Raw genomic sequence first — 20,574 nt, forward strand, 5'->3', positions numbered from 1 at the left:
TCCAGGTGAGGCTTAACAGATTGACCCTCCCAAGAGGTTGGCATTTTAACTGATGCCAAAGCCCTGAGTCAAAGGAATTACGTACTTAAGAATTTTCAAGCCCTTGGGAGTGGATAGGGAGAGATTTGGAAGGGCAAGGGAATGTTCTTAATAATCCCGGAATGCCATAAGGTAGACATCAAATTCAGGCTACCACCAAGCCAGAACCTGGATTATTTTGTTATAATCAGAATCCATCACATAGGACGATCTCCCTCCTCTCACCCGCCACTCAAGGCTTCGACTAAAAAGTCTTCCAGATAATGAAGTTCTACGATGCAAGCATCATTTTCTCAGAGCTCTTTGGAAGGAGGAGGGCTGAGAAGCTCCATGAGTTACCAAAGACCACACAAACAGGCAGTAGTCAAAGCAAAACCGAATTCCTCCTGAGACTAGTTTCTTTCTATAGTCTGAGAACTAATCCAGTCTCTACCAGAGACAAGGTGAATTTCCTTTTTTCATTTCTCCAGTACTGATATTAACACTCTTCTCCTCAAATCCACCTCAGACCCGGTACTCATAGCAGAATACAAATAAGGAGCTGCTTATTTTGCCAGTCTGAAAAATTGAAGGTAGCCAGCCTTTCTTTTTCTCTGCTAAGGACAATGTTCCTTCTATGGTGCTGTGTGGAAAAAACAGGGCAAGACCTTCTGACCTCGCTCTGTTCTTATTCACGGCCCAGGAAGTCGTTATGAAAGCCCAAAGGGACTTCATACTAAAGTTTTAGTGTGGATCCTGGCAGGTTTATCCAGATGACTTCCTGTAAAGGCATTCCTCACCCTCGCCTCCAAACATATACCGTCCCCTAAGAATGATTTGGTCTTGGTGTTGGGGGAGAAGGGTAGGTAACAGGGCCTGGCTCTGTCATCCGGGGCTCTTTTTTTTTTTTTTAATTAAAAAATTTTTTTTTGGCTGCGCTGTGTCGCACGCGGGATCTTAGTTCCCCGACCAGGGAATGAACCCAAGTCCCGTGCTGTGGAAGCGCGGAGTCCTAACCACTGGACTGCCAGGGAAGTCCCCATTCGGGGCTCCTTTGAGGGAACTTCGCTAGTCTCCCAAAGAAAGGGCCGAGTGTCCCCTTTGGAGCAGTCATTTGAACTGCTTCAGGGACTGACAAACTGGCCAGAGACAGCGTCCAGTCTCTCAGGAAAGTGGTAAATAAGAGCATCAGAAATGCTCCTTTCCTGGAGAGAGCCTGGAGCTATTCTGGCCTCTCTTTCCATCAAAATAGGAAGGCACTGGAAGGGGCCCTCTCCCCGCAGAGCATGGAACCTCCCCATTGTGGCAGTGTTTCTAACAGGGCTGAGAATCAGCCCGAGCCACGCTGCTCTTTTCACCATGGAGGAGTGTCTAAATTCTCACTTCCACCGACCCTCCTGCTTACAAGTACCTCTTTCCCCATTTCAACAAATTGCTGCATAAAAAATGGAGAAGCCGGTAGCGGCTGTGCCCTCAATAGCAGCTGTGGTTGCATTTAAGAAATTCAAATGCCGAGGGTGCACTTCTCCCATTAAGTCCAACATGAGACAGCAGGTGTGCACAGCACCGCTGAACAGAAGACCCTGAAGGCCGGGTAGAGTTTCTGGTATGCTGGGGGCTTGGGAAAGAACAAGGAGGCATTTTCATTTTCTGAACTAAGAAGCACTTCGGGGGGTGGGGGGAGAGTGTCAGGAATTCTTCCAACGTCATGGGCTTGCCCACACCTGAGTCAGATATCGATGACCTTCCCCAGGCCCTGCCCTCCTCTCCCCCTCCCCAAAAGACAGTACGAGTGGCAACGAACCCCGGTACTTACAGGTGCAGAGGATTTTCGGACAGGAAAATGGAGACCGCAGGCTCCTGAATGCCTGCTGAGTCAGTTGCATCAGATTAGGAAGTGATGATTGTGAGAATAAGATGTTTGGAAAATCTTGTCGCCCCTCCCCTGGTTGTTTCAGTCCACATCCAAACTCAGACCACCAGCCCCCTCCCCAGGACATCTGTCCTTCCTGGCTGCCTGGTGCCTCCATGCCCCTTACCGTGAGGGTGCTGGCAGCCACGCTGCCTCTTGGAGCCTCTGGCCCGGCAAGGTAGTCAAGCTCCTGGGATTAGGTTGGCAAGAACGACCGTCCTCCAAACGATCAGCCCAGAGAAAGAGAGAGAGCGAGCAAACCCGAAAGCGGGTCCAGGACGGAGAGCTCCTGGTGCTGAGCATGTCTCTGGCGTATTCCGAAAGTGGCATCCACAGCAGAGAAAGTGTCCCAAAATAGCTCAGGCTGCCAATGCCTCGCTGAAACCTGAGAAAGAATTGCTGAATTCAAAGATCTGGGTCGCTGTGGGTGTGTGATCAAAGTGCGGATTTGTTGGTAGGAGGAACTCAAGCCATGAGCTTAGGAGAGACACGAGGTCACCCGGGGCACGGCCTGCCTTCTCTTTTCCAACTTGGTTAAGTTGGCAGTGGTGTCAGAAAGCTCCCCTGTGCTGAGACAGGGGGCTGGCAAGAGGTCCTAGGGATGCTGTTTTCAGTCCCAGGTCTCTGATGCGCTAACAGTATGAAATGGCAGTGCTCTATCTTCTGCATTTCAAACAAGGGAACTGATACTGTGTGAAGGTTTCTTTAAGATATTGCTCTGTAACTGATGAAATTCCCTTTCCCGTAGATTTTTCATTTCTTTTGGCCTTTGGCATAAGTAAATGTCAGCTCCTAAAACATCAACAGAGAAGAGCAAACAGTAGGGTCTCTGTGATTTCCTTGGGATTTGAGAAATCTCCCCTCCCTGGCTTCTGACTGGATAGTGCCTGTACATTGCTGCCTATGGCACTGGGAAGGATGAGGTCCACCCAGGCACGCTGTCTCATTTTTGTATTTGCTGAGATCTTGGGACATTCTCCTTTAATCAGGTATGTTGAAAATTTTAGGATTGTCTGCAGAGAGTGTGGGTCAGTATGTAGAAAGTTCAGCATATGTCTTCCTCGGATCAGCCTTGGGGTTTAAGACGAAAAAGCACAGCATTTGGTTTCTCGTTCCAGCTCTGCCTGTCTTTTGCTGTGTGATTTGGGGCAAGTCAGTTTTCTGTGCTGGACCCCAGCTTCCTCCTCTGTAAAATGAAGACAATCATCCCCATCCTAATCCTAATCCAATGGTATGAATAGTGGAGATTAATACAAAGGGTCACAAGAATGCTACTAGGGGAAGGGCTTGTCACTCTCAGTAAATGGTGGCAGTCTTCAGTTCTTCAGGGGACCCTGAATGGTAGCCACTCGAGTCCTGTATCGACATGTTTACAGTGAGCCTGATATATGCCACAGCACTAGGTGCTAGGGGCTTCATGCCTAATGGTCAATATTATTTCCAATTCCAAGCCGTAGGACTTTGGGCCAGTTGCTTAGTGCCCGGGAGTTCAGTTTCCCCATCTGTCAAGTGGGTATACAAATTAATAATACAGGGCCACAAGCCTTTATCTGAAACCACTGGGGCTAGATATGTTTTGGATTTCAGAAGTTTTAGATTTTAGAAAAGCAATATTGTACATATAACATATATAACACCCCTTGTGGGATCTGGGGCAAGTATCCTGTGATCGAATACGCTAATATTTCTAAGTTGGATAAATGAATAGCCTCATGCCGATTCAGGCCCACTTTGGCCACCAAATGAGCTTGCCACAAAATTTCAGTTTTCAGAATCTTTTGGATGTCAAAAAGCCAGGTAGGGAATTGTGGACAATGAAAGAAGCTAAGGTCTCTTTAGTGCGTGCCATGCACCGGGTGTGGTTCTAAGCAGTTTATGTGCATTAACTGATTTAGTTGGGCCAATAATCCTATGAGGTAGGCATTATTATCATCATCATCATCTCCATTTTACAGATGAAGAAACTGAGGCTCAGAGAGGTTACTTCACTCGTGCAGACTCCCAAAGCCAGTGAGGGGCAGAGCTGGGATGCTAACCTAGACAGTGGGGCGTCAGAATCTGTGCTCTTAACCACCTTCTCTCCCTACTCCGTGGGGTTAAAATGAGGCTTCAAAGGCCCACAGAGGCCAAGCAAGTTACTTTTTACTTGAAAAAGTAAAAGTGGCTTGTGGGTCCTGAGCCCACATGGTGAGCCAGTGCCCCATCTACAGGGAGCGGCTTACTCAGCTCCACCTGACTCTTGCCATCTCAGAACCAGGATCCAAGCCTTTCTGTTTTTCCCAGAGAAGCCAGAAATCCAGCTTCATAGGTGAAATCTCCTGACTTCCAAATGTTGGCAACTACTTTAAAAAATGGTAAAAACATTGCAGGGGTCAAATAAAATCCGTCTGCAGTCTGAATCCAGCCTGTGGCCGCCAGTTTGCAAGCTCTGCAATGAGGAAGTAGATGCGAAAGTGCTTTGAAAACTTAAAAACGTGTTCTAGACACAGACGGTCTCATTTTTAGGGTTAAGGTTTTTTTTTGTTTTGTTTGTTTTTTTTTTTTCCCTTCACTGTGTCTAGTTTTTTGAAAACTGGTGTTCCTAGCCTGATGGAGATGAAAAGTTGGAATTAAATAGAGACTTCAGTGAACTTGAACGCTTCATTCCTTTGGCAGGCTGGATAAATGAGAAGCCTAGGTGTACTGGACGGGCTAAGCCTCAGAATTCCTGCCACACCCACGGGCCCCTTCTAAAAGGAGTTTCCATCCGCAGACCCTAGCAGAGGGAAGGAGCAGTTTCTTATGAATAGGTGGCTATGTTTGGTGCCCACGGGACCCTGCATCCCCCTGGCAGTAGCCGATTGAGCCAGGAGAGGGCATCTGTTTCAAGAGCAGTCACTCTATAGGCTGGCAAGTTGCCTAGGAGGGAACCTGGGATGAGAACTTTGCCCAACAAGCGCAGTGGTGACTAAATTTGGACCAATGAGAGTCTCTTGCTTGGGCAGTTTGAATACCAGATCCAGAAAGAGTGGGCAGTTGGCAACAGGGGCAGAAGGCAGGCAGCAGGGCCCATGAATAAGCAGGTCCAGGAGAGATGACTGAGCTTCAGCTAGGTGCCAGACACTTTACACATGTTTTTTGTTTAAAACATTCAAACACCCTGGGAGGTAGGTACTGTTATTATCCCTGTTTTAAAGACAAGATAACCGAGGCGAGGTAACTCGAAGTGCTGGGAGCTGGAACCCAGGTTTGTTTGATGTTAAAATCAGGGTGTACAAACCCCTAAGCCAGCAGTTCTTAAACTCTAGAGGGTTTCAGAATCACTTGGGTCAAAAGGCGGATTCCTCGGCCTCACCCCAGACCTACTGAGTCCGACTCTTTGAATGTGGAGCCCGCCTCCCCAGGTCAGCCTGCATTTTAACAGTCCTCCCAGGGGGCGACTCAGGCAGAGGGCTTCCCAGCCACACTTCGAGAAATGCAGTTGGATCGAGTATGGCAGGTACTGTAAACTGCTTTGCCTTCACCTTGAGAAACAAGGTCAGGGTCAACAGATGTGGTCAAAGTCCAGTTGAAACTCTTTTGGAAATGGGGCCAATTCTACAAGTAAGAGGACATCAGTTTGTCCTCTTTTCGGATCCGGGAAAGTATCCGCTGACACCAGTTACCTGGGGGAAGATGACAGGCCTGAGATGTAGTGTTCAGCGGGCAGAGCTCACAGCTGCCATATGTTCACTAAGCATTTTCCACGAAGAGTGCACACTGCAGGAGCTTACTGCATTGGCAACAAAGAACAGGAGAGAAAACGACCAAATGCAGAGACGTACATTGTAAACCATGGGATTTAAAAATGTAAGCCTACTTCCTAGGCGAACACAGAGGTTCTTCTCAGCCCTAGAATAATTGTGTAAAAATTCCATCCGTGCTCTTATTTACACCATCGATAAAAGGGTCAAACAGGACGGGATCAAGGCTAGCAGCCGCCTTCTAGATTGTTGTAGAACCCCAGTCTAGCCATGGTATTGAGCCAGTTGTGAATTCATCTGCCTTTAGGAACTCTCCCTGGGGAGACAAGTCATAGTCTGAAGGTTGCTTGGAGCGTCTCAAGTCAGAAACTGGTTTGTGAGCCAAATGCTTAATGGCATCAGGCACATATTCCTACAAGACAGTCGTGTGGTCCAAGGGATGGCAGAGGTCAAATGCGCTGGCCAAGTCCCGCCCCAGCAGGGCTTGAATTTGCACTTGGCAAGTTTTATTTCTCTCACGCTCCTTCCTGTGGACACTTCCTTTATCTATGTCAGTGTCCCCACTTAGGCTAAGGTCAAACTCTGTTCTTCCCTCTTCTGGCCAGAAAGACTTCCTGTCTTACAGGTATCTGATCTTATCTGTGTTGATATTTTCACTCTGAGTGAAAATCACAGCAGTCCACGGGTGCAGTGAGAAAGTCAGAGGGCTACGTAGCCAGTGTTCTGTACAGCGAAACCTATTTCATTTAAAGGACTGTCCTTTATTCTGAGATTGTTTCCTTCTCTTTGGGGGTTTAAAGAAAACCCTTTTTAGGAAATGATAATTTGGGTTTGTTTTGTCTTGTTTGTTCCTTTACTTGGAAAAAGAAAGATCTGGCAACCCACTGTCGGTCCCCCAGTTTTTTGGTTTGCGATAGCTGCCAGTCTTGGGAACCTGGTTTAATTTGTTCAGTTCTGCTAGAACCTCTGGGTACCTCCTATCACCACTTACGTCCTAAGTGCTTATAAATTACCTGCTTCATGATCTGCGGCAGAATCTCTCCGAGGATTGACATCAAGCTTACAGCTCTGGAGTTTACAGTATACTGGTCTGTAGTTTCCTTATTTAAGAAAATTGGGACGCTGCCCATTTGCAGCCCTTTGATATCCCTCCTGTTCTCTCCAATTCCACAGATCCTTCAGGACAGCACCTAATGCAAGGCAGTTCCATTTGCTCTTCTTATAATGTTCTTTTCCCTATAGAGTTGGACATGCATATACATGTTGTTTGGGGAATTCGCAGCACATCCAATGAAAGTGTAATTCCCAACTAACAGTCAAATCCTTCTCTTTGGAGCTACCCAGAACACACCTACCCTCTCTTCCATATGACAGCCCTTCAGGGACTCGAAGACAGTGTGTGACTCTCCTGTGAGTTAAGAGCACCAGCTGAGTCAGACAGACCCGAGTGACAAGCCCAGCTTCACTCCCTCTCAACTGTGGGAGCCAAGGTAAGTTACTTGATTTTATTTTCTCTCTACTTTGGTTCTTTAGCTGCTTTATAAAATGAGGGTAAAAAACCCACTTCATTGGTTTATTGTGCAATAAATGATGTGATGTATGTAAAGAGCTTAACACGGTGCCTGGCAGGGTAAGGACTCAGTAAACGCTAGCCATTTCCCCCCTCGATTTATAAAGAGCCGGGTGGGCATTTTAAGCATCAGGGCTGTTGGGGGAGGGGGCGAGCAAGGGGGTGAGGAGGGTCTCTCCCTCCCTGATTGAGCAGGGAAGGTAGAGGACCCTCAAGTAGATCAGGTATTTCTTTAGCCTGAGGTTGTCTCTTTTCTGTTATCTGGGTGCCTGTTTGCTAGGGCTGGGGGAGAGGATATCGTGCAGAATCTCAGGAAAGGTTTATTTTCAAGAGCTGGGAAGCTATTTGTTGACATATTGAACCGTGTCTTGTTTATTCTTATTTCCCCCGAGCAGCTAGCCATGCAATCCCCCAAACTCAATTACCTTTTGTGAGGCGGCGGGAGCATGACACCTCGTAGCCGTATTGATCACTGCAGACTGGGCCAGACGTGAGGGATCTGAGATGCTAAGCAGCAGTTTCTGGGCTTTTCCTTCCTTAGTAGGCCTCCCCTCTCTGTGGCTGTAAAGACACTGGCACGAACACAACGGAAGTCTGTGACCCAAATGGGCTGAGCCTGCAAGAACTCTCTCTCAGTAGCTGCCTTAGGAGCCGGCTGATGACAAATGGTCACAGTGGACCAGAACTTGAACTCCTGGAGAGCCCAGTGTCAGGATGGTTTTCTAACTGTAGCTCTTTGCATACCCTGGGTTTTGCAAGCAATTGCATGATAGGAACTCCAAATGCCATTGCAGCTAGAAAAAGTTTGGAAGGAGACACACCCAAGTGTGAACAGACTTGAGGGGATGGGGGGGTGGGGAAGGTGCAGGACTAGCTTTATCTGCAGGTAGGATTTCAAGTTTTTATCCTGAGACTATATTCCTAGATTACTTGTGTAATTGTTAGGCATAAATAAAAGTAGAAAAACAGGAAATTTTTTTTGATAATAATAAAAAAATAAAAGCAAGCCATTAGAGACAGTTTTCAGAGGTCACTACTGACCAAGGATCTGAGTGGTGCAAGAATTAAGCCTATTGGGGGAGAAAGATTGCTTGGGCGGGGAGATGCTGGGGACACTCAGAGAGAGGAGGGGAGAGGGCTAGAGATAGAACCCTAGAGGAACACACCTTTGAAAAGAAAGAAAAATATATTTTTTCTTCTAACACAAGCAATATGGGTCCATTATGGACAAATGAGAAAATACAGCTAAGAAAAACAAAAGTAAAAATCCCCTTTAATCCCATCACTCCGGTATGGTCACTGTTAACATTTTGGTGTATATCTTTCCAAACTGTATTTTTGTCTATGCAAAAATATACATGTTTATTTCATAAAAATCAGATAATCATTTTCACTGGCCACTGCAGATGCACCATGATTTGTTTAATCATTAAGTGGATTGGGTTCTAACATTGGCATTTAGGTAATTTCCAAGTTTTTATGATCATAAACAACAGTGCTTCCTAGCTGTGTGACCTTGGGAAAGCTAGCTAACCTCTCTGTGCCTCTGGTGCCTCATCTGGGAATGAGGGTGATGATAGTACCCACCTCATAGGGTTGTTGTGAGTAACAAATGAGATCTTGCGTGTAAAGTGCTTAGCACAGTGGCTGGCACAGTAAATGTTAGCTTTTATTATTAAGTATAATAATAATAATTGTCATTGTTGTTGTTGGGTTCCCTGTGAGTAGTTTTTGCTTTAGGGGAGGGGGAGAGTGACTGGAATTCTTCTTTTTGAGTAGTATACTATAGTGAGTTCTGGAGTCAAACAGAGCTGTAGGCTTTTGGTCATGTCAATTCACTTCACCGAGACTCAGTTTTCTTATCTGTAAACTGAGAGTTAAAAACAGCTGTTAGGATCAAATGAGAGAATGCTTGTAAAACCCTCAGTGTAGTTCTTGGCATATGGGAAGAGTTCCAAGTCAGTTGGTATTATTATTATTATTACTATTATTATTATCACTACGATGATTCAGCCATTAGTTGGGGTGGGAAGAGGAAGGTGGCACTTGGAATGTTTCTAACCACTTGTCTGTTTACAAAGAGAGAAAATGATTCTTGAATCAGACTGACCCGGGTTCAGATCTGGGCTTTGCCATGTACTAGTTCTGTGACCTTGGTCATAACTTCTCCAAGCCCCTCTCCCCATTTGTAAAAGAATATATATCTATATCTATCTATCTATCTATATATATATATATAACTGATTCACTTTGCTGTACACCAGAAACTAACACAACATTGTAAATCAATTATACTTCAATAAAAAAAGAAAATTGAAAAAAAGAAAATGAAGGAAAAAAATTTCTAAAGCAAAAAACAAACAAAAACAAAGGGAATGGCGTCAGTGCCTACCTTGCAGGTGTTGCCACGAGGCACAAAGGATATAAAGCAAGTGTAGTGCTTAGCCCGAGTGCCCAGGTATTGTTGGTTGCTAATTATTGTTGGTTGTTGGAGCATGGGGTGGTTTATAACGACCTGAATGCCTCCCCGCCAGCCCCTAGACTCTGAGTCCCTGGGGTACTTGAACTTCACCTAAAGGCTTTGCCCTATCCAGGGCTCAGGGACCACTTCTGCCCTTAGTATAGGGGTTTGAGGGCTCCTGATTCAGAAGGTTAGAGAGCTCTGGCAAACCTTCCTGTTAGTTCTACTCTGACCTTGTGCCCCAGTTCTAGAAAGCAGGCTGAAGCCCTGCTTCTATGAGCAAGCCCTCACCTGGTATCCTTAAGATATTGGTGTGCTTTTCTTGCCAGCTGTCTGGACACCCTGGAGGCTCGCTGTTGAATTCTAGCCCTGTGGTAGAGTCACTGGTTGCCAGATTTCTGTCCGTGTCTCTGACACTGGGGCCAGTTGGCTTTTTAATTGTCGCCATTGCTGGGCTCTCTTGAGCCCCACGGCCCATCCTTCCAAACCGTGGTTTCCCTGCACCCAAACGTCTTTGAACTCTCCTGCCACTGCTCCACTCAGCCTCCAGCCCCGGTTCCCTTCCCTCTAAGCCCTGCCTGCTCTTCCACGGCCCACCGGTGGCAGTGCCTGGCTCCCAGGACGCCAGTGTCTGCTCAGCCGCAGAGGGAACATCTCATTTCCTGAGCTAGGACACTTTCGGTCTCATCTCTTTCTTTGTGTGACTCTCCTCTTTTCTTTGGGACGGCCAGAGGTGGGCAGAGCGAGCTGGTGCAGCTACTGGGGGCGAGGGGAAGCAGGGTGGAGTTGCATAGGCCAAGTGCTATGCACTTCTGGAGCTTCTGGAGGGCTGTCAAGTGAAAGGCGGCCAGAGGCAAATGTCAGAGCCTATATAGAGGCAGGAATCTGGGACCAGAGAGACAGAGCAAGCACTAGCAAGTCAGGAGCAGTGGGGCGGGTGGGCGGGCAGGCTGAGGGGGGCGTGGCAGGGGATAGCTAAGGGAGATTGCAGAGAACAGCTGCTGGTATTGGGTCTTACTTTAATGAACTGGCTGGGCATGGGGCATAAGTAAGTTGGCCAGACCAAAAGAGCTACACTCCCTCTCTTCTCCCTAACTGGCAAGGTAAGATCTTTCCGACTTCTGCCTAGTGGGAAACTGTGGCGTGTTCAGGGATTTTTCTAAAGAAAGATGGGGGCGGGGGTGATCATCTATCACTGCCCTTTTGACTCATCTTTCCCATTGCACCAATTATTAGAGTAACCAAGGTGCCAGCAGGAGGCCAGTATTTCTTTTGCTAAACCCCATCTCGGGGGTCGTCCAGGCTGGAGATGGGGCGGGGTGCTGTCTTGGTAATGTGACTGAGTAAGAGGGAGAGCGGGCACACAAGGTGGATCATTATAGCACAGTGGAGAAGAGTAGGGGCCTCTGGAGTTGGGTGGACCCGTGAATCCAAGTGACTGCAGGCAAATTATTAAGCCTCTCTGGGCCTGAGTTTTCTCCTTTGTAAGATGAGGATAGGGTACTACCGAAATCTCCTAGTGTTGCTGTGAGGACCAAACGATGCATGTAAAGCGCCCAGCAGAGTGCTCGCCAGTCAGCGCACGCTCAAGAAACGTTGACTGTTGGCATTTCTGTTGCTAGTATTCTCAACATTATTATGGAGGCACACTGCACAAGACTGATGACTTCTGTGACATTGTCCCAGATGAGCAAGTGCTCCACTGGGGGTATGGGCAGGCTGTGGGGATGTATCAACATCGTGTAGTGTGCGTGTTGGTTTCCAAGCTCTGTGCCAAGAAGCCCCTTTGGGGGCTGCTTATGGGAGTGTGCCGGAGGGCTGAGGCTTTGGGATTGCCCACCCACATGTCGTCAGAGAAACTTGAAATCTGTATTTGCTAGAGACTGGGCTTCAGTGAGCCATGATCTAGGACATCAGAGAGATAATTGAATGCGGCCTTAGGGATGCCAAAGGCTAGGCAACCCCGAGGAGGAAGCGACAGTCAAAGACAGTTTTTACTGTCACAGTGCTCTTAGTCTAGCCCCAGCCCCAGTTAATCTGAGAAACCGGGTAAAATGGGAATAATGCTACTATCTCTTGTAAGATTCAAACGGGTAATGCTTGCACATCTCTGTGCACTATAGACAGTTTAAAGTTGTGTACAGTTGCCTAAAGTATAGTGCCTGGAACACACTAGGTGGGCAATAAGTGGTAGTAATAGTGATGATTTTTGTTATTAATAATAAAGATGATAATAAACAGGATTTTCAATTCATGGAATGATGTTCTCCACCGCTGATCAGTTAAATGCCTTCCTTTTCCTGAGGGAGACGTTCAGGGCCATCAGAGTAGTAAAATGGGGACTAAACCATTGGCAGGACTCAATGAGCCCAAGGAACTAATGATCATCCTGGGGCAAAGGGCGTTCTCATCCAGGCCTGCCAGTTCCTTGGCTGGCTTGCTAGTGCTGTGGTGGGAGAGAGCAGAGCTCTGGAACCTGCACTTTTCACAGTTTTCCGGCAGGTGGTGCTGCTGTTTCATTTGAGCCAGGACCTCACGGGCTCTTGGCTGCTCTGAAGTTGCCCGCGTTTATAGCTTTTATAAACCGAGAGGGTGTGCTGTGTGACGGGGTGGGTTGGTTTGAAAAGGATAGGGGTGGAGGGCATATTTGCTCCAGCTTCAAATTTGTTTAATGTTGCACAGCTCCTTTAACTTGATAGGCCCATCTCCGATGCCACATAGCTGGCAACACATGAAAGAAGTCTCCATCGTGGATCATTTGTCTATTTCCCAATCTTCTTGATATTTGCTTTTGACTGCTAAACTTGTTTTCTGTTTACAGATTTTCTTGCCACGTGGGCTTCAGCAGGATCCCTGATATAATTGCTTTAGAGGTTCCCTCCACACTATCCTTTGGCCATGGCAGATATGTCGATACCCTTACATTCACTGCGATTCAGCAATGTGCTGACGGAGGAAAGTGTCGACCCCCAAAACAGGGAGACGACCTGCTCTGGAACAATGATAGAGAACAGAGCAGAGGTCCAAATTCTGCATTCGAGTGTCCAGCCTATGGTCTCAAGTTCAGCATCAGACCCTGGAGGGATGTCCACACAGCTGATGACATCCCCAGCCTTTGACACCATGGCCGTACCTCTAATGGGAGCAGCAAACTCTGGAACACTGTCCCCACCGCTAATGCCAGCCTCAGACTCTGGGACACTGTCCCCATTGTTAATGCCAGCTTCAGATTCAGAGGCACTGTCCCCATTGTTGATACCAACCTCAGACTCTGGGGTGCTGTCCCCATTGTTGATACCAACCTCAGACTCTGGAACGCTGTCCCCATTGCTGTCCACTTCAGAGTATGGATTAATGTCCCCAGGGCTGATGACAATTCCTGACTTTGGAACAATGTCCACAGCACTAATGGCAACACCAGGTTCTGCAGAAATATCACCACTGGCAACGCCAGCTCCATCCTCTGAAGCGGTGTCCACACCACTGATGCTAGCCCCAGATCCTGGAGAGATCTCCCCACTCCTAGTGCCAGATGTGAACCCCGGAGTGATGTCCCCACAGCCAATGCCAGCTCCAGGCTCTGAAGGAATGTCACCATTGCAAATTACAGACGAAGACACTGAAGCAATGTCTAAAGTGCTAATGACTGCCCTGGCCTCTGGAGAGATCTCTTCACTGCTCATGTCAGGCACAGACTCTGAAGCGATCTCCTCACTGATAATGTCAGCCCTAACTTCTGGGGAAACGTCCACCCAGCCAACGAGCACCCAAGACTCTGGGGAAACGTCCACCCAGCCAACGAGCACCCAAGACTCTGGGGAAACGTCCACCCAGCCAACGAGCACCCAAGGCTCTGGGGAAATGTCCACCCAGCTAATGTCAGGCCCAGGCGCTGAAGCAATGTCCCCACTGGTAATGATGGCCCTAACCTCTGGCGGGATGCCCACCCAGCTGATGCCAGCCCAAGGCTCTGGAGTGATGTCCTCACGGTTAACACAAAATCTCGACTCTCAAGTTGTGTCTAGTCCCCCAATGAGAGCAACAGCCTCCGGGGCGATGTCCACAGCGCCAGTGAGAGCCCCAGAGCCTGGAGCAAGGTCGACACCGAGAACGAGAGCCCCAGCCTCTGGAAGTGTGTCCACGTTGCTAAAGACAGTCCCAGACTCTGCAGCACGGTCCGCCCCGCTGATGACGGTTGCAACCTCTGGAGCAAAGTCCACAGAGCAAATGTCAACCGCAGCCTCTGGAGCAATGTCCACGCAGTTAGCAATGGCTAGAGCTTCTGGAGCCACGTCCATGGGCTTTATGAGAGTCCCAGCCAATGGGGCGATGTCCACACTGCGAATGAGAGCCCCAGCCTCTGGAACAATGTCCACACTGCCGAGTACAGCCCCAGTCTCTGAAACAACGTCTATGCTACAGATGACAGCCTCAGCCTCTGGGTCAGTGTCCACACCGCGAATGAGGGCGCCTGTCGCTGGAGCAATGTCTGTGTCACAGAGGAGAGCCACAGCCTCGGGAGTGACAGCTGTACCACAAATGAGAGCCTCTGGAGCCATGTCCACCCCACGGATGACAGCCAAAGCCTCTGGATCCATGTCTACACTGTTAATGAGAGACACAGCCTCGGCAGTGATGTCCGTGCCACAGATGAGAGCTATGGCCTCGGGAGCGTTGTCCAAGCCACTAACAACATCCAAAGCCGCAGAAGCAATGTTCATGCAGCAAATGACAACTGCAGCTTCTGGAGAGATCTCCACAATGCTAATGAGAGACACAGCTTCTGGAGCCGTGTCCATGCCGCAGATGACAGACACTGCCTCTGCAGCGATGTCCACACCGCTAATGAGAGCCCCAGCCTCTGGCGACATGTCCACACCACAAATGACAGCCGCAGCCCCTGGAACCATGTCCATGCCTCTGATGAGAGCCCCAGGCCCTGGAGCCATGCCCATGGCGCTAAGGAGATCCACAGCCTCTGGAAAGATGCCCAGTCAGCCAATGAGCGCCCGAGACTTTGGGGGGATGTCCATGTCGCTCAGGAGATCCATGACCTCTGGGGGGATGTCCCTACTGCAGACGCAAGCCCCAGCCTCTGAATTGATGTCCACGCCAAAAATGAGAGCCCCGGCCTTTGGGGCGGTGTCCGCACCACTGATGAGAGCCTCAGACCCTGCAGAGATGCCCACACAGCTAACAAGAGCTTCATCCTCTGGAGAGACGTCCCCAGCACTAACGAGACCCCCAGCTTCGGGAGAGGTAGCCACGCCTCTGAGAGCCCCAGCTTCTGGAGCAATGTCTACTCCGCAAAAGACAGCCACAGCCTCTGGAATGACGTCCAAGCCACAGATGAGGGCTCCAGTCTCTGGAGAGCTATCTACATCGCTAATGAGATCCACAGCCTCTGGAGTGATGTCCGTGCCTCAAATGACAGCCGCGGCCTCTGGAGGGGTGTCCATGCCACTGATGAGAGCCCCAGCCTCCAGGGCAACATCCGCTATGCAGATGATGCCCACAGCTTCTGGAGAGATGTGCATGCTATCAGTGCGAGCCCCTGCCTCGGGAGTGATGTCCCCGCCACTATTAAGGGCTCCAGTGTCTGGAATTATGTCCACACCACTAAGGAGACCCTCAGCCTCTGAAGCTGTGTCCACAGAGTTAATGAGAGCTCCAGCCTCTGGAAAGATGTCCACCACACAAACAACAGCTGTGGCCTCTGGAGGGATGTCCAAGCCATTCATTAGAGCCACGGCCTCTGGAACAATGCCCATGCCATTGATGTCAGCCATGGCTTCTGGGGAGATGTCTATGCCGCTGATGAAAAGCATGGCCTCTGGGGCAACGTCCACACCGCAAAAAAGAGTTGTGAGCTCTGGACCTACTTCCTTGCCACAAATGACATACGCAACCTCCGGGGGGATGCCTGCATCACCGATGAGAGCCTCAGCTTCTGGAATGATGTCCGTGCCACTTCTGAGAGCCACAGCCTCTGGGGGGATGTCCGTGCCACTTCTGAGAGCCACAGCCTCTGGGGGGATGTCCATGCCACAGATGGCGGCCACAGCCTCTAGAGGGGTATCCATGCCGCTAACGAGGGCTCCAGTCCCGAGAGCCACGTCCACACCACAAATGGCAACCACAGCCTCTGGAATGATGTCCACTCTGGAAATCAAAGCCACAGACTCTGGGGAAACATCTGCCTCTCACATCAACGTCAGAGCCTCTGGATCAAAGTCCACACCACACGTGACTGCCACGACCCCTGAAACAATGAACCAGCCGCCAGAGGAAGTCCCATCTTTTGGCATGCTGACCCCAGCACTCTGTTACCTCTTAGCAGAACAGGAAGCAGCCCGGGGTTCATGCTCTGTGGAGGAGGAGATGGAGGTTGATGAGGAGAAGCAAATGAAGGGATTTTTGAACGACTCAGAGAAAATGGCCTTTCTGGTGTCTCTTCATCTGGGGGCAGCAGAGAGGTGGTCCATCTTGCAGATGGAGGTAGGAAACCCCCTCTCCAATGAAGATAAATCTTTCCTGAGCAGATCCCAGGGCTTATATGACTCCCTATCTGAAATAGACATCCTCAGCGCCGTTCTTTGCCATCCCAAGCAGGGCCAGAAGTCAGTCAGGCAGTATGCCACTGACTTCCTCCTGCTGGCCCGGCATTTGTCTTGGTCTGATGCCATTCTGCGGACCAGGTTTCTGGAAGGACTCTCGGAAGCTGTTGCCTCCAAAATGGGCCGGATCTTCCTGAAGGTGGCCGGCAGCCTAAAGGAGCTAATAGACAGGTCTCTCTATACCGAGTGCCAGCTGGCTGGAGAGAAGGATTCCCCGGGCAGCTCAAGCCAGGTTCTGCCGTCAGCCTGTAAGCGGAATAACGAGGAGGCAATGGAGAATGAACTGAACTCTCCACAGCAGACCGAGGAGGTAATGATGGGGAAACACACTCAAGGTTTCTGAATATAAAAATGAGGTAATGATGGCAAAGTCACCCTGCTCCTTTGAGTAGCCTAAGGAAGAGGCTGGGAGAGGCATTGAGCTCCTAGACCCTAACCCCCAACCTAGAGTTTCATCAGCGGGCCTGGCTGTGTACTTATTTTGGGTGTATTAACCACTTTGAGGAGGCATGCCCTACCCAAGATACGGAGGGCCTGGGATGGTTAAAGGTCTAAGTCTTCTGATTCTGAGGGAAATGGCTGGGCTCAGTCCCAACTCTGCACTTATTCCAGGTCCAATTCTAAAAGAGGGGTCACGTTTTGGCGACTGGGTCCCACCTACAGCCACGGGTGTTATAGGCCCAGGTCACTAGGGAATCTGGCCAGTCTAGTCCTCGATCACACTTTAAATGAGGTACATTAGCCAAGTTGCTTGACCTGCTAAGTTACTGAAATTATCCAGGCAGAACCCCGCTCGTCACAGTAAGCATGGCTCTTACCTCTGCCATTTTTTGTTTTTTTCTCACTCCCAGCACCAGCATGTTCCCAAACGCTGTTACTACCTGAAAGAGCATGGAGACCCTCAAGAGGGTCTGCACGACCACCTTCGACAGAGCACAGGCCATCAGAAGGCCCCCACTAACAAGTAATGCTACCTGGACTCTTCTCCTGTGATATCCAGCTTGACTGCTAACTTGAGGACTTGTTCCTGGACCCATTCCATTCAATTACATCATTAAACCTTGTGGCCTTCCCCATTCAGCATCCCCCTCCAGGCGCATCCCACCCTATCTCCCACTTGGCTGACTTGACCTTCTCTTTCACCCCACATGCCTTTGACCTGCCCCCACAATCAGAGCGTGGACTTCAAGAGTGTTTGGTGTATGAGGTTCTGAACTCCCATTACCATCGAGGCCAGTCCTAGTTCCTGGTCCAGGGAGAAGTCTAGGCAGGAGAAACCGTGTCCTACCTCAAAAACACCTTAGAATGTCTTGCCACATGTCATGAGGCAAACTTGAGGAAGCCCTGGTCCCAGTTCACCTGGCAGGGGAGCCTATAAGGAGAGTGAAGCCCACTCCAATACCATCCTTTTCATCCAGTAGACTTGTCCCTATATGTCCCAACTCATAGCACCTAAGACGGGTCTCCAGGGCCCTTGCCCTGTTTATAGTCTCCATCCTGAACCGTTCGTTTTGACCCATAGTAGTAATCTTAGTAATGGCTAACATTTATTGATTATGTGTTGTGTGACAGTTACTGGGCTAAACTCTTGACAAGCATCATCTCACTACATTCTTACCATAACCCGACTTGTTCTTGTGTTGTCAACTTCTTACGTCTTGATCTGTTGTCGGTGGCTGTTGTCTTGTCCCTCAGTGTCAAATCTCTAGCTCTGACCTTTGGGTGACCCCTCAGTTGTTAATCGCCCTCACTCCCCCTTGGCTATTGTGCTTTGTGGCCAGCCCTCTTGTTAAAGATCTTGGTCTTTAAACAGGCATAGATAGAGCGTAATATGAGCAGTGTTTGCCTTCAGGTGGTGGGATTATGGGTGTTTTAATTTTCTTCTTTCCACTTCTCTGTACTTTCCAGATTCTCTACAGTAAGCATGTATTACATTTGTAATCGTAAAAGTAAATAAAGTCCATTTACGAAAAGAAAAAAAAAGAAGAATTAACTGTGGCTAACAGGATTTGATTTATTGAGTCCTTCATTCAATCAATATTTATTATCTAACATGTGCCAGCCACTGTTTTGGGGACAGACAGATAAGAACCTTGATCAAATGAAAACTTCATTCCAGTGGAAGAGGGAGACAGACAATAAGCAAGAAAACGCATACGTAAGATAGGTTGAAATCATGGTGAAGGCTATAAAGGCAAGAAATAAGAATAATGGGGAATTTGATACTAACAGAGCCATTTTATTTATTCAATAATAGTCCATGTAATTGGTTTACTCAAAGATCTTTTAAAAACAGTAGGAGTGACATGATTAGAAACATATTTTAGAAAGCTAACTTGGCAACAGTTTGGATGCAGGATAGGGGAAGGGTCAGAGTGCAGGTACGAGCCCCCTACTGCAATGGGACAGGCGACTGACTCATCAGATTACTCAATCTAGGGCCAGGGCAGTGGGGATGGAAAGAGAAGGACAGAGACGAAATTCTTTCTGAGGATTCAAGTCCGCTGCTCCATTACCCTAAACACTGGGTCTGATTCCAGGAAGAGGAAAATGATTCTCAGAAAAAACAAAGATTAGCAGACAAATTGGCAGCCCCATGGTGATATAGATAAGAATCTGGCTCTTCGGGCTGCCTGAGGATGCATCAATCACCAGTACTGGTGCCTCGGGGGGAAAAAGAGGGTGCCATTGGTTGGGAAAACCAAATTCTAGGTAGTAGGCCTCTGGGGACCCAGTTTTCCCCTCTTCTCTGACCCTGTTGGCTCACACCTGGTCCAGTCCAGACCCGTGCGGACTTCTGATCTCCCTGTTCAGCCAGAGTTGCTCTTAGCTCAGGAGGGTGTTGTTGACTTTACTCTCTACTGAAAAAGAAATTGATGATACAGGATCACAATCTGAGTCTAGAAAATATATACGGGAAGGAAAACGTCTTAAAAATGAAGTTAATTTTCTGATAACCACAATAATGGAGAACCATCGCAATCCTTTGCTTTATTTCTCTCCCCAGTCATTTTTCTTTCCCTTTGTTTTTGCCTTTCCTCTCCTTTAAGCTGACGTCACTAGAGATAAATGGAATAAATGGAGCCCAATCACACCCTGCCAGTGCCCTGTCCCTGCTCCTCTACCCACCTCAAAGTTATAATTAGAAATGACCACTCAGCATCTACATGGAGCTGGCTATCATACGCCCAAGTACTCAAGACAATTTCATCTGCTGTAAAATGGTGTTTCAAGTTTCTTCAGGCCCCACTGGCCCATGGGTAAAAATAAGGTCCCATAAGCAGTAAAAACTCGGATGCCACTGACCCCGTGCCCACCTGTGTTACAGGACCTCAGCCCCTTGAAGGTTTCCTCCTCTTATTTGTGGAAGACCCCAGCAGCCTCCCATATTCTGACGGTCCTCTCCTGTTCATCCATTCCCACCCTGCCCCGGTGGAGGTTGGCTGCCCACATGGCTAGCGAGGGCAGCCGCTCTGCCCCGCCCCGGCTGCTGGTGGGTGCCTCTGGCTGTGGGAACACGGAGGCCCCGGAAGGGGTGGGACGAGGGTTCTGCAAATCCACAAAGGGCCTAAACGTTGCTGTCTTCCCTTCAGCTTTGGCTGAAGCCACTGATGGGTTCACCAGAGTTGGGGGTCGGGGTGATAATTCCCCTCCTCATACCGTGCCACACTTTGTCACCTGGACACCGAAACCACATTGCTTCTACCCTGTACCTCAGTGAGGCCCACGTGAGAAGAGGGGCTTCAGTTTCTTCCCGCAGCAAACTCTCCCGTGCTGCCCCTGCCCCCATTGCCCTGGCTCAGACTCAGTTCCTGTGTCTGGAGAACAAAAGCCATCAAGTCCTCCATTTGGACCCCACTTTCAGCCCCTATTTCCGTATCTCTAGCCCTGCCCCTTAAGGCACTGGAAGTCCGCAGATCTCATCAAAACCATTATCCTCCAGGTGAATAGATGCCAGGGACTCTCTCCAAACGCCCAGTTCTAGGGCCCAGGTGGAGAGCAAATGTCACCCTGGCCTGGTCCTCTCTCCTTCTGCCATTCTCTCCCCCATCACCTGGTCTCTGTCTCTGCCCTTCAGGGACCAATAGTGTATAGAACCTTCTCCTGAAGATCACTGCCTCCATGAAAGTATAGGCTCGGGCTGTCATTGAATGACTGATGCCTCAGACAGTTTCCAAACATTTCTGAGTCTCACATTGGGATCGCCTGAGATCTTATTACCCTTAACCTAAGCTCGGCCCTGAGGAGGTTGGGAAGTGGGTGGGATAGGGCTA

The 20,574-nt window shown here is 48.9% G+C and overlaps 1 protein-coding gene across 1 annotated transcript; it reads left to right on the forward strand.

Annotated features, from left to right (window-relative positions):
* The first annotated feature begins 12,590 nt into the window (after positions 1-12,590).
* On the forward strand, positions 12,591-17,566 carry RTL9 (retrotransposon Gag like 9). Its single transcript, XM_068533474.1, has 2 exons — positions 12,591-16,610; positions 17,152-17,566. The coding sequence occupies exons 1-2, from the start codon at positions 12,591-12,593 to the stop codon at positions 17,266-17,268; spliced, it is 4,137 nt and encodes a 1,378-aa protein (XP_068389575.1). The 3' UTR covers positions 17,269-17,566.
* The last annotated feature ends 3,008 nt before the right edge of the window (positions 17,567-20,574 follow it).

The sequence above is a fragment of the Eschrichtius robustus genome, chromosome X (genome assembly GCF_028021215.1).
Source record: "Eschrichtius robustus isolate mEscRob2 chromosome X, mEscRob2.pri, whole genome shotgun sequence".
Classification (NCBI taxonomy): Eukaryota; Metazoa; Chordata; class Mammalia; order Artiodactyla; family Eschrichtiidae; genus Eschrichtius; species Eschrichtius robustus.

What these genes read in the sequence shown, in the direction of transcription:
- RTL9 (XM_068533474.1), top strand. Translation starts at nt 12,591, where the DNA reads ATGTCGATACCCTTACATTCACTGCGATTCAGCAATGTGCTGACGGAG. An exon ending in CTCCACAGCAGACCGAGGAG is followed by an intron (nt 16,611 to 17,151) that starts GTAATGATGGGG and finishes TCTCACTCCCAG; the next exon opens with CACCAGCATGTTCCCAAACG.